The sequence below is a fragment of the Clavelina lepadiformis genome, chromosome 6, assembly GCF_947623445.1.
Source record: "Clavelina lepadiformis chromosome 6, kaClaLepa1.1, whole genome shotgun sequence".
Classification (NCBI taxonomy): Eukaryota; Metazoa; Chordata; class Ascidiacea; order Aplousobranchia; family Clavelinidae; genus Clavelina; species Clavelina lepadiformis.
The window spans coordinates 14098085-14111726 of NC_135245.1; the positions used below are offsets into that span (position 1 = coordinate 14098085).

General features: G+C 36.1%; 1 protein-coding gene across 1 annotated transcript; it reads right to left on the reverse strand.

The window, feature by feature from the left end:
* Positions 1 to 2642: 2642 nt before the first annotated feature.
* On the reverse strand, positions 2643 to 8947 carry LOC143462051 (G-protein coupled receptor family C group 5 member B-like). Its single transcript, XM_076960061.1, has 7 exons — positions 8731 to 8947; positions 7439 to 7651; positions 6307 to 6541; positions 6083 to 6229; positions 5069 to 5261; positions 3596 to 3722; positions 2643 to 3429 (listed from the first exon to the last, which is right to left on the reverse strand). Exons 1-7 carry the CDS (start codon positions 8916 to 8918, stop codon positions 3342 to 3344), a joined length of 1191 nt encoding a protein of 396 aa, XP_076816176.1. The 5' UTR covers positions 8919 to 8947; the 3' UTR covers positions 2643 to 3341.
* Positions 8948 to 13642: the final 4695 nt, after the last annotated feature.

The following is a 13642-nucleotide window of genomic DNA, read 5'->3' on the forward strand; positions in this document are numbered from 1 at the left end:
ATACACCGAGTCACCGAAACAAAAAATACCAAGCTTCAAGACCCCAGCCTGCCATCCCTCCTAAAATCATGATCTAGAGTTGGCTAGAGGGTGCCGGTATATCTGATAGCGATTCAAAAAATCCACTATCTTTGGCATCATTCTGATTTTGGAGTAGGCCTTAATTGGTCCCAGCAGCCCCTCCCCTGGGCACGCCCTTGGCGTAATCTTACTGTTTCTGAATGTGGTGCGATTTAACCGATGCAACATCGAAGAACATCACAAATTTCGTCATCTAAATCAAAGATTACTGGATTTCTCTCTTAGTTATTTTTGACATAATTACTACACAAGAACATAAAAATCGTAAATATGACAGATAACAGATACGTGGTGGTGAACGCCACATATCTCGACTAGTGCTGAAGTGGGCATATTCTGAGTTTCTAAGATGAGCTTAGTTCCAGTATAGGACTATACAGTACAAGTGCGTAACCAACTAAAAGGGTCATCGCGTTAAGACGTCAAAACATTAACTTCCGGTGTCATGCCAAATATGTTCCAGGCTGTGTGACATAATGATGTCGCATGAATCAGTGTAAGTTTTCTGATCAAAAATTTGTTTTCCCATTTAATTTGTAAATTTTGTTTTTTATTTTTAAGTTAAGTTTCTTACCTTGTAATTTTTTCTGAACTCTACGGCAATCTTCAAGGTTTTTTGAGTGGGAAAACTTACGTTGAATCATGCGAAATTTCTACGTTACGATTCCCTGAACAAATTTGGCACTACACTAGGGCAAACTCTTGGAAAAGTAGCATTTTCCACCCTTAAATAGTGAATGCATTTCCTTAATTACCTGGTTTAACCTAAAAAGTATAACCTATAGCAATTTCCAATCAAAACGTTCAATTAAAAATTATCTTAATTTCATATAATAAAAAACGGGCAACTAGGAAGTCGGATTTTTGATATTTAAAAGGTAAATTATACATGCTTACTGTATATGTTGTTATTTCTTATAGTAATAATGTTATTTAGGCAAACAGTTTTGTTTTGTAACAATTAGTCACCGATAGTATTTGAAGACTAATCGAAACATTTTAGGCTTTTTGCTATGCTTGTCTTGGTCCCTTTGTCCCAATTGGAAACATCCGGTCAGTCTTTGATATTGACTCGTGTACAAATCTATTCAATTTTAAGCTATCATGTGCGAGTTTTTGTGACTTCACAAATGACAGTCCTGCCAATTGCTGTATATGTTGTCCGTTCTCATTTTATTTTGTCTGCCTTCTCTTCCCCTCTATTGTAACCTGAAGGATAACGTTGGCAATACCTTGCAGTATGGTACACCTACCGTTTGGTATGTTATCGTATTCTTTATGGCTGAGGAAAGGTTTTGCACGACTTAAACCCAGCGATGATTCCTCATCGCCAAAGTCCCGGTTACCGAGTTAGCTTTTGTTCAAGTTCCACTTGTCACGCTTCTTTTTCTTTGATTTTCTATATCGTATTATCCGAATTTAGAACGTTTTATCTGGTCTACTGAACAGGAGCATGCGTCCGTAGTGCCTTGCCCAAGAGCATTAGAATGGTAGCGGCACTGGGTTTCAAACCCATAATATGGGTCGTATTATTGCGTGTTCAGCAAAAGTTTCAGTTTTCTTTTTTCAAGGTGATCGTTGGGTTGTCATATTATCTGGCAAACATATTCTTTGACAAAATAAAAAACTACTTATAGGATGGCATTCTGAAGGTTAAGTTTATTTGTGATATTATTCTTTGGTGTTTTGGTCAAGGTATGAGATGCCCATTGCCCATTAAAGAGCGGTATGTGCTGAAAACCTTACTTCTGTCAGTACTAGATACAACCAATTAATCAGGTGGTCGACATTTTTCACATCCTGTATCATAAAAACGCCATCCCGATAGGAAGTTTTGTGTCGTTCATATCGACCGTCGTCAGTGATGTAAAATCCATTCAGGCAATCACACCTTAGTTGTAGTGGACATGTAGCCAATATCACAAAAAACAAATTCAAAATCGTCCACATTGCTTTTTCAACCATTTTCTGGTTACAAGGCCAAATTTAATACCAGCCTATGCTTCTGTGTTTTGTTGTCAGATATACATTCAGTTCTCAGTGCAGCTATTTCCGTTCACTACACACGATGTCTCAAGATGTACGAATTCTTCTTTGTAGGTATATCATGAGAACAGAAAACACTTAAACTAAAGGAGACCAATGCTTTACGTTTAAACATTTAAAGAAAACAGTCATTGAAAGTTTGATATACATAAGCTACATGTTGAAACCAGGCTTCTACCTGAGATGGGTTTTCTGTTTCCCACCCACTGATGTACAGAATTGAAGCTATAATTAATAATTTTTTGCTTGAACAGAGTATCTGCTCGTTAATTTGCTCAAGACCAGAAATCTATGAAACTATAATTTGTTTTCTGTTTTTATGGGTTTAGTGGCCATGCTTCAGTTGTTTTGAGGAATTCAACGTTAGGACATCAAAAGTTTCATCTACTTTTTAGGCTTCCGCGCTCTGTCACTTTTTTCCGTGCATTAGCACATGCTATTAACCACAATAGTATACTGATTTTCGCTCCTACAGCGCCAATGACGAATAATGCAATGGTTGATATCGTATATGGTTAGATTAATATATATTCCTTTATTGTACTGAGAAGTATTAAAGCACAAGCATTATGTTACAATGTAAACTTTGAAAAGTACACATGTAATTGCGATGTCTTATGCAATATGCTACACGTGGCGTATCTCAGCAGAAATAGGTTATAGCGGAAACTGCTCAGGATCTCCGTCGGGTTCCCTAATCATTTCGCGTTAATCGCAAACTAGGCATATGAATAATTCATTTCAATATTGTTATGGGATATATTAGGCTAAGTCACATAAATTTCATACATTTAAAACGTTCAAGGATTTAATTTCCAAAGCGGAAACGTGAGTGCAGAATAAAGCGCAAAACTAGTTTAAACATATCAAAATGATAACGAAAGCTGTGCAATTGCATAAACTGTACTACAAATTGCAACTCTAAACGGAAGAATAAAGTGATCCAAAAGTAAATGCCAACTAGCAAAAATTTGTGCAGGCTCATCATGTGGAACTTTAATTATTTGACAAACTTTTCGGTAAAATAATTTATAAGTGCAAAATGTAAACTTGAAACATCAAGACGCCAACTGATAACGAGTTAATTTGACCTTTCACTGCAATTGCAAATCTTGGCTGCTGAATCTGCAAATACTGAATTATTTCTACAAAGGTATAGACATCTTGTTTAGTTTCTAATGAAACAGTATGAACATTCCTCATCGGGACGTTGTTCAAACGCCAAGCATTTGATTTCTCCAGATGTCTTCTTCGTCAAGTTCCAATGTATGATTTACATGGCCACTTGTAGGTGCTCGAACTCTAAGTGATAACATATTAAGTTACATACGAAGAACTACTAATTATTAATTTAAACATATAGAAGAAATGTGCTGCTGTAACTGCTAATTATCTCACACACTTGAAAGATCCCTATAACTGATTTTCAATTTGTAAGACAGTAGACCTAAGTTATTTTATATGGCACCTGTCAACGTTGCTATTGCCTCCAGTTCTTTTAGCCGGTGTGGGTTTAATAAACGATAAGTCGCTCATGGCCATGGCGTTGCCTTCCCCGTTTTGTTTAGAATTTCGTACTCGTTCAAAATCTTCCGCTAAAATTGTGGATGTAAATTTTATGCTTTGTAACATTAGTCATTCTGTTTTTGTATGACACATCATGTCCGTTGACAAATCATTATTTTGGACGTCTTTTCTACTTTTCTAAACAAAATGTTAAAGTTTTATGATTGCGCAGAAAATAAAAGGAAGTGATCATATACTATAAATGTAGAATATAAAAAGATCATTTGTAAGTTTGCATGAAAATACCAAAAAAGTTAACAATTGCACATATTTTGCAGCGTACTCTATATATGATTGCAAACTTATTGATCATCAACGCAGGCGGTTCTATTGTAATTTTATGGTACGGTCGTATAATTAGAGCTTTCCGCTACATTTCATTTCGAAGCATTTTGAAGCGTTTTCTCTTGCGTAAAAACCGCAAAATTCTCGACCAAAACGAAAATGTTTGGCCCAGCTTTTGAACACTAGCCCGCCTTCAACACAGTGAAACATATGGCACTGGAAATCGGGCTTTGTTTGCTTCCGCACAGGGCAGCTAAAGAAGCAGTCTGCACCACTATTTCAATGCGCCAACGCTAGCTGACTATAGCGCATACATACACAAACCCAAACTTTTGTGCCATTATTTTTTTGTTTTCCTTTCTTTGTTTCATCGCATTCCCTTGTTGGCCAATTATTTGCTATAACCTAAAAAACATGCAGTACAACAGACGGGTAAACGGTGTCTCAAAATCGTTTTATGTGGTGTTTCAAAATTGTGCAGATTGTTGACAGCTTCAACTAGTGTCCTTAATACATCTTAAGCAATGCACTGGAGTCCACGAGAAAGTTTTAACGTGGAGAGCCATAAAGGAATGAGTTATAGAACGCAAAATTAATGTTCAACGTTTTTAGCCTAAGACAAACCATTAACGAAACACAGGTCACCATTGTGTTGACAGTGAATGTTTTTTGACTAATTTTTAAACAACTGAAGCTATAGTTGTACTGAAAATCACAGAATTACTTCGAGTTTACCGAAACTTCAAGTTAAAGAGAGTTGAACTTATAGCCTCTACAACTACATGCCTTTTATATGCGCGTTTTAACGGAACCGGTGAAGTTATTTTGAATTATCCGAAATTTCGACGTAGGCTACTCGAAGTTGATTTAAAAGAGTTAACTATACATGGTAAGTATAAAACATGAACGTATAAATGACTGTGTCTTCCGATTATATCAGATGCTGGTTGGTTTCGTTTTTAGAAGTATGATGCCCAAAATTAGGCTACTTTTATATAGGCCTATACATGTCTCTGCGACAAAAATATTATCCAAACAACTCAATACAATAATACATGCTTCAATGCAGAGAAAGGTTTTCTGTACTTACTTGTTCCATATGAACAGGTTCTGTGATCAGGATAATTAGAGCGCGTTTTGCTGCTGCCATAAGACATTCTGGCCATTGATGGGTGGTTTTCTTCGAAGTCAGGAATACAATCTCCTTCTCGTTGACGAATTTTCCTCATCGTGTGTAAAATCGGCGAAAACATTACAAGAAGGATCACCAACCCGCTAACAACCTACATAATTAGGCTAAAGGCATTCACGTAATTCCTTTCCTTCATGAAATCGAAGTCGTATCTGCGTTAACCCTATTTACACTATGTGTGGTTTCTCCTGCACACAATCACAGCAAAACGTGGCGTACAGTTGCACTGCTTGCTTTAAAAACTTGAAATTTGGTGACTTTTCCGAAAAAAGGTTTAGTTATTTTTCCCTGTTTGTTTTATAAAGTTTGATTTTTGTAATTTTTGAGATATTGTCATATTTTCATAATTTTGCTCTCTCTCCGCATTGGAAGCATATCGTTTTCGTTTACTCATTCACGCACTACTAACTCGACTAACTGTTCTCTTGTATTCTCTTCTCGCGGTCAGCTGGTTTTCCGCACAGCGGGGGAGCGGCGTAACAGGAAAAACTTCTAGAAATGTATCATTTGTAGAAATACTTAATTTACACAAAATGCATTTTCTTTAGTTTTACAATTATGACGTATACAGGAAGCCAGATGTTTTTACTACTAACCTGTAAAAATCCGATCAGTTTACGAGGTATAGTTTTCGAGTAATTAACGATTGAAAATTTGTGTGCAGTGTCGGCCACACATGGTAATGTAATGTCGCGCACCCGGTTTGGACAGGGACTTTTATAACATAACAAACACTGTGTAACCATATACGTATATATGTATATATACATTATATATGTATTCTATAGCCAGGGAGGTGCTTTCAGCTAACAGCATTTAAATTTTAAAACGCAGTAACAACGTTTTCCACTGAATAAGACCAACTGTACTGTAGTACATTAAATATTATAATTAGACATAAAGGAGGCATACCATAAACATTCCAGTTGCGGGATCTGACCACTCCGTCTCTTTTTCAAAAGCTCTGTTTCCATAGGCAAGCATAACGGACCACGCAGCAGACAAAAGTATCACCAATATCGAAGTAACAAGAGAACTGACAATTTGGCTGGACGCAGTCTAAACATATAAATTAAAAAGTATTCTTAATACGTTACCAGGCCGCGCGGCTGTTGTAAATGGAATTCATGGTTTACATGGTTTGCCAAAATGCGATTATCCTTCCTGCACGCAGATATCACAGAGCTTATCAAGAACATGAGCAGAAGAACTCCGTTAAAAATGAGAGCGAGAAGCAAGTCGTATTCATTTTCTTCGCACCGAAAATGTATATCGGATGTTGGATAAGGTGGTCTCAAAATATTCCATTCAACCACTATAATGATTTCAACACATATGCAGCAAGTAACTGCAAATGAAAGCCAGCAGCACCTGAAAAAATAAGCAAGGTTTGGGAAACTTGATATAGATTAACTTAAGTCGTCCCGTATATTTCACAGTAACTTTAAAAAGTTACCGGGAAAATATATCATCTGTGCTTGAACTATTTTCAACTCAATGAATGAACTGCACACAAATTCATCATCCTAAGAAAGATAATTTTTTGTTACAGTTTTTGTGTCAAAGATTTACAGTTGTATATAACTTGACAGTGTCATAAGCTTAATTATATTGACTATAGAATCCATACAAACGGTTTAATAAACACGCTGTTTGATGTGATTGTTATAATGCTGTCAATTATCTTTGAAAGTAACAACTTTCAATTACAGTATTGTAGGCCTACTAAATTGAATGATGAATGTTATAGTATTTCTTGGTCTAATTACAAAAAGTCTAAATATAACGTGTTCGTTAGTTATGAATTTAAACCAAAGTTGTCGAAACAGAGTGGAGAGTAGAGATAAGAAACGAAGAACTAAACACTGGTGAAAATTGTGTTAAAAATAAATTTGTGTTAATTCAATGCAAGGGTCTCGCTTTCCACTTGAGTACATTTGGGTAAAACGACTAAGTATCACAATAGAACTTGACGTAAAGCTTACAAAGCTTTTCACGGTAAATAGTACGGAGATTTTCCGCCTGGCTTCTGTTAAGTGAACCGTTAAGGTATAGTCTTTGCCTATGGCTATGCTATTGGGAAAAGGAAGACGAAGCATAAGCTTGGGAATCTATTGTTTTAAAACAATTCTTGATGAAACCCACATGCAGACTGTTTTACACGCAAAAATAAAACGAAGTTATATATTGCAAGGTTTTGCAAAATGTTTTGTACCTCTGTATGAAGACCATGCATCACATTGTATATACTCATGGTCAAAAGCCTACCTGATTTCTTCCAGATAAGATGTCTTCAGAGTTGCCGTCACCAACACAAAAAGTGATGCTAAAGTTACCGTCCACGCCAAGCCGATACCTACTCTTCTTAACACGCAAATTATCAAAGATGGTTGGATTACAAACACAATGGAAAAAGAAAAAAGCAAAAAAACTCCAAGCAGGACGAAGTAAAGGATTGCCGAATTTCTGTTCTTTTGATGTCTGCACATGCAAATAAATGAATATTACATCAACAGTCATCGCAATATATGCGGTTAGAGTCTCACAAATGACCGATACATAGTGACGTGAGTGGGAAAATGTAAATGTTCGTTTCTTATTGAAGATGTCGATAAAAAACACATTAGACTTCCGTAGTATCCTGCATTTAAAGTCAACACACAAACGTATAACGTATGATTTGAATTGTGCGTTGTTATTCACCAAATTGCCGTTTAAAAGGCTTTATCATATACAGTAGAATAAAAATATACGCAACAACATTGCTTATCTGAGCGAATTACATGCACAGTTAATGGAAGCGCATGTTTTCTTGCATAAACCCGAAACTTTGCATTCTACATGGATGAAAGATTTTCTAAGGTATGATGTTAAAACCACCTTTCATTCCTAAGCACTTTCATTTCCTAAACACCTACGTGTAGCCTACATTTTTTTATATTACCTAAACCAGGGCTTCCCAAACTTTTTCGCTCGCGACCCCTTTCAAATTTCTGAAGTTTTCCGGGATCCTTCCCGTTTAAATTGATTAGCAGTGCGAAATATGCATTAGTCATTAGTGACATTTATTGAGATGCAAAGACTGAATTCAAGCAACCAGAACTCAAAGCCTACTTACTACTTTACACATATGTAGGCTACTGGAAACAAAAAAGCACACACATTTATTCAGTGTGATTGGTGCGACTGCTTTCTGCTACAAAGCAAGTCCAGCCGTGGCTCAATATCTGTTAATGCTGGTCTCAAGGCGGTTTCAATGTTGATTAGGCTGGAACGATATTTTGTTTTGATTGTATTTTATACTTCGTGTAAAATTGGTATACGCTGTGCGACCCCTGAAGTTCGTTACGCGACCCCTTGCGGGGTCGCGACCCCCAGTTTGGGAAGCCCTGACCTAAACTATAACGCAAAGATGAGCTTTATTTTTAAAAACTGACATGAAAAATGTCAAACATTTAAAAACGTTATGTGATAGATAACTCCATGGTGCTTTTCATTTCCCTCTTTTCAACAATAAAACTATTGTGGTGAAATGACTTGTTACTATTGTTACACTGTACCTGACGTATAATTTCATATTTGCAGAAAACAGCACTGCGAAGAGAAGGGTAAGCAGAAGGCCAAATCCAGCGATTCCAATAACCAAAATACCCCAAACAGCATCTAAGCTGCACAAGTATTGAAATTCAACTGCAATTCCCTCGTGGCATCCGTTGGACGGACTGAGGTCAGAAGAATTTCGCGACATTGTAAGGCTTAACAATAATCCTTTAACATACACCTATAGAATAAACATATAGAATATAGAATAGATACACATATAGATTACACATACGCATATAGGCTTACACATGTCCTTACACATATAGAATAAATATAATACGATTTGAGGATTTTAAGCTTAAAATGGGAGTGCATAAGTTACTTCGTTTGTACTACCCTTTTATAAAAAAAATCTGGCTAGAAATATACTTAGAGTCTGGAATATTTAATTCAACCAAACATTCAGTAAAACGAATAAATTATAAAAAATCTAAAAATAACATAGAATAGATAATATAAATATGATTAGCTACGCGCACAGTTTTTCTTCCTTCACGATAGAAACTAAAGTTAACAAAAAAATTTTACCCAGGCGTTGCTTCCAATTAATAAAAATGACAACATTAGAACAAGAATCTAACTCACAAAAACAATTTTGTAATTTCTGACTGTTTTATCAAAAAACCTTTCACAAAAGTTGATTTTGTTCGCATTGATGTTGATAATGGTTGCAGTTAACGCAATATCGAAAGAAACGTCTGCAGAGAAATATGTTTCCTGTCCGAATCGGCAGGAGTCGAACAGGTAACATGTTTCTATACATAAATTGCAGCATGCCTTTTGTTTCTGTGTAGAACCATTCTAAATGCTGATGATGGAGTATAGAGTTTTTATGGAGAATGTTCCTATGAGTTTAGACAAGAATCAAAACGTTTTCAGTAATTATATGTAAAAATAATTAATAATAGCCCTTTTCCTGTTTTGAATTGAAAGTTGCTTTAAATATTATGAACCGATATTTCCTACGAAGTATTTCACCGTACGTATTGGCTATAGGTCACGCAGCTTGTTGTAAAAATAGACAGGTTAGGAGAATGGATATACGCAGAAAGTTGATTTTAGCTATTTAAGGTTTTATTGGTGTTAGAATTACATTAGAACGTACAGATTTAGGCTAGGCTTAGGTTACTATGTTATAAAATTTAACTTAGGTTAACAAGAGTTTGTGAAAACTAGTTCTGGACGCACGATTTTTTCGGGTGAATTAGTGGCAGCCTATTTTCTATCGATTAGGCTTTTTTGTTCATTCTGCGCTTATAAAAGTAGGCTACACAGGGATGCTTTCGTTCTATCAAAACTAAAAGCAATAGGCCCATAGTTAAACATAATCAATGAAATTCGATCATTCTCACAGCTTAGCAAAACGCAGCAACAAATTACAGTTAAACCTCAAAAGTGGAGTATTTATACGCACAGAGTAATCAAAAACAATTTGCAAGCGTATTGTATACCTATATACATTACTGACCTATAAATATAAGTAATTGGAGCCAAAATATATTCTAATTTGAAAACCTTTGTCTTAAGGGCTTAAGCTGTATATAATCAGTTTCTCCACCAAACATATTTCTCAACTAGTCAAATAAAATTAATATTTTACGTTCTTTTTAAATGATAACGGTTGTTTTCCTTTCACAGTTTCTCTAGTTGTATTTCTTTGCCGATGTAAACCCTTTTTGCTATTACTTTCTTTTGCGGAATTTCAGTGCTCAACGGCTAGAGAAATACTGACAACTGAAACACACTTTTTTCTGTGCAATAGGCACAACGAAGACAATATATGTGTAGAAAGCGTTACGTTACGCCTCGAGCTGCAAAGCGCAACAACAAAACGTCACCATTCGCCCAATGAGGTTACGGGTCTTTTGCAGCCGTCCAGCGGAAGATTGAACAACTAAAGGAGCAAAGGTGTTTTTAAGTGAGATACAAATCCAAAAAATGAAAGAATAATTGACAGTCAGTTTACTGGAGAAAAGATTTTATTAACATGTAGTGGTTAAGCAGTTACTGCTTTAAAGATATCGCAAATCTGGCCTTTTTATGACGGAGCTGGCGGCAAGTATAACGTTACAATTTTAAAATAACATGCTTGATGAGTAAGGTTTAAATTAGGTATGATGGTGGTAAGCTAACTAACGCCTCTTGGATGCAATACGTCTACATAGGTAAGTGATTAGTAGCAGGTAATGGTTATTTTCAGCAAAGGATTGTCACAGAAGACAGTACATTGAGTATTATTCCAGTCAAGCATCGTTGTCTTTAAGGCAGCTACCGCTTTCTGGTGCCGCTTCAGGACAATGCCAAAAGCCAAACCTGAGCTATGGGTGAGCTGTAGATTAGCATTTTTATTAACCAGTACAAATACACCAATAGTAACCTAGCTCAGGCTTATTTAACGCAAAATACTTCTGTTATACGCTTAATGTAAAAAGTGAAATTAAACCAGGGTCTGTTTGCACGATCTAAAACAGAAATATATTTCGCCTATACCGTTAGCCTAGTTAGGCACCAACAGTCTGACAAGATAAATAAAAGAACAAAAAAACACGATCATAACCGAAAGTTAGAAAAACTAAAACTGAAACACCAATAAAAATTTAAAGTATATATACAATACAATATACTCCGTTCAGAAACTAAACAGCTGTGTCCTGCTCAAACAAGCTGAGGGTGAATGAGACAAGTATCAAACCGTGAATTAAAAGGTAAGGGAAAGGTAAAGCAATTAAAACACAGAGAGAGGGTTTATTTCGTTAATCAATCAAATATATAAATATTACAGCTCAACAAAAATTAACAGTTGCTTTACATTAATTAACAGGTTTCATAATAATTAACAGCATTTAACCTCGGTTCTTCCACAAAAACAATTGTGAAACACTGTGCTATATCGGGTTTATTTTTGATCGAAGCTTTATGTACCAAGGCATAATGTTTCACTGAGGTCATTTTCTCATTACTGCTATGGTCACTTTTAAATTTAAATTTGTTCAATAAGGCACTATGACTAGTCCAGTAGCGGCTCGTGAGTTTTATATACCAAAGGGCTGCAACTTAGTTAAGCACTTCTAAACCTAATATTATTTGTCCGTTTTCAAATAAACGAATCGGAAGTACTGACTGGAATAGATCTTTTCCGATTTACTGTCTGAGTTGCAATATACAGTATTTGCGATCGCTTATTGCCCTATACTTAATAAAGGAAAGTTTCGACCCACTTTGATTCTTTTTTAAATTGCAAGCGGTTTTACCAACGGATTATAACGATTTTACTCAAGTTAATAGCATATGCATTCCTTTACACGATAAAGAAAAAATATTAAAAAAATGTTGCCAAGTTCATATTGTACCACGGTTTGAATCGTACGCACTATGGACTTGTTCCATATGACATGTATTTATGTGGTCAGCAAAGCATGTGACGTGAAACGTAAGAGTTTGCGTGTTGTTTGTGGCGCCTGTAATTCAGCTCCTATGCTCTATAGTCTATAGTCTATTTGTCTATTGTTTTAAACTTTTGCTTGAAATGCAAGGCAAAATTACATGTGTAAAGCGCCGCAGATACCACGAAAACTTTTACGTCACCTCATTCACATGATAAGCTGGCCACGTAACGTGACTTCATGTCGAACTAATTCAATACGTTGGATTCAAAGCACTGAAAAATACAAATTACAGTAGGCAACCTTTTTCCAATATCGTGTCTTTACTGTGTATAAAATTTCATATGCTACCAACATGAGCATAATCTTTACAAGCTGTTGCCCAGAACGCTTGCAATTGAAAATAGAATCGAAGTGGGTCGAAAATTTCTATTGTTAAGTACATATGCGACCGAAAACATCTTGCTACCCGAAACAAGCTGGCGGCCGTAACTCGAAAAGGGTCTATTTAGTATTTACTGCTAGATCTTCAAGAACCTTTATAGTGTGTTTGAGCAATCAAACTACAACGTGCATCAAACTTTAAGCATAGGCCTATATGCAATCACGAAGAACTACACACACTCTTCCATTCAAAATGTAGGCTACATTACATGGCCTATTGCTCACAGATAAATCTATTTCAAACAAGAGTTTGGAGGTGAAGCTAACCTAATGAAAAGTTTAGTTTGGTCTACCGTATATTCGCAGTTAATAATATGGCTTTTAAAGGTTGCATGTTTCCTTGCAGGCTAACTCAATTCGAAATATTCGAAATTCGGAATTCCCTATCTACTCTGTTTGGTCAAAGCCTTCAGGCCTAGGGTTCTATTACCTGGAGTAACTCAGCCTGTTGCATCTTTGAAAGGCAATGTCGTACAACGCAACGTCAGTTAGCGTCGTATTCTTTGGACGTACGTTATTAAACAACACTGTTGCGATTGAGTTGATTTGTTAGCAGTAGAGCTATTTATACGTAAATACGTAACGATAAAAGTTAGTGCGTAACTATTATTTGCAGATGCATAATTTTTTGAACTAAGCCCAGCACCAAATATGCTATTTAGAAAAATCTGCCCCCGTCCTTTTCGATAGGTTCCGCCGCCCTTGGCAAGGAGGCACATAGACGCTCTTTTGGGCGTCTTGCTACGGTAAGTTAGCCTATGCCTGTGCTTTGGCAGATGTTGTTTGCCAATAAAATTATATCAAATTAGCCGCTGTCGTGGATCAGGAAAAGCACAAAATATGTATATGGCATATCGTCTTTAATTCGCTATAGCCTAACATGGTAGCTCGTGCAGATAATTGAGGCATATACACTTGTAGTTGTTTATCTCTGTTGGTAAGTCGGAGGTTAGTGGTGAATAACGTAGCTCACACGATTCGTTTATTCACTGACTTGCTTTGATGTTGTGAGTTCGGGCCAACTCTTTTTTTCCAGCTTGGG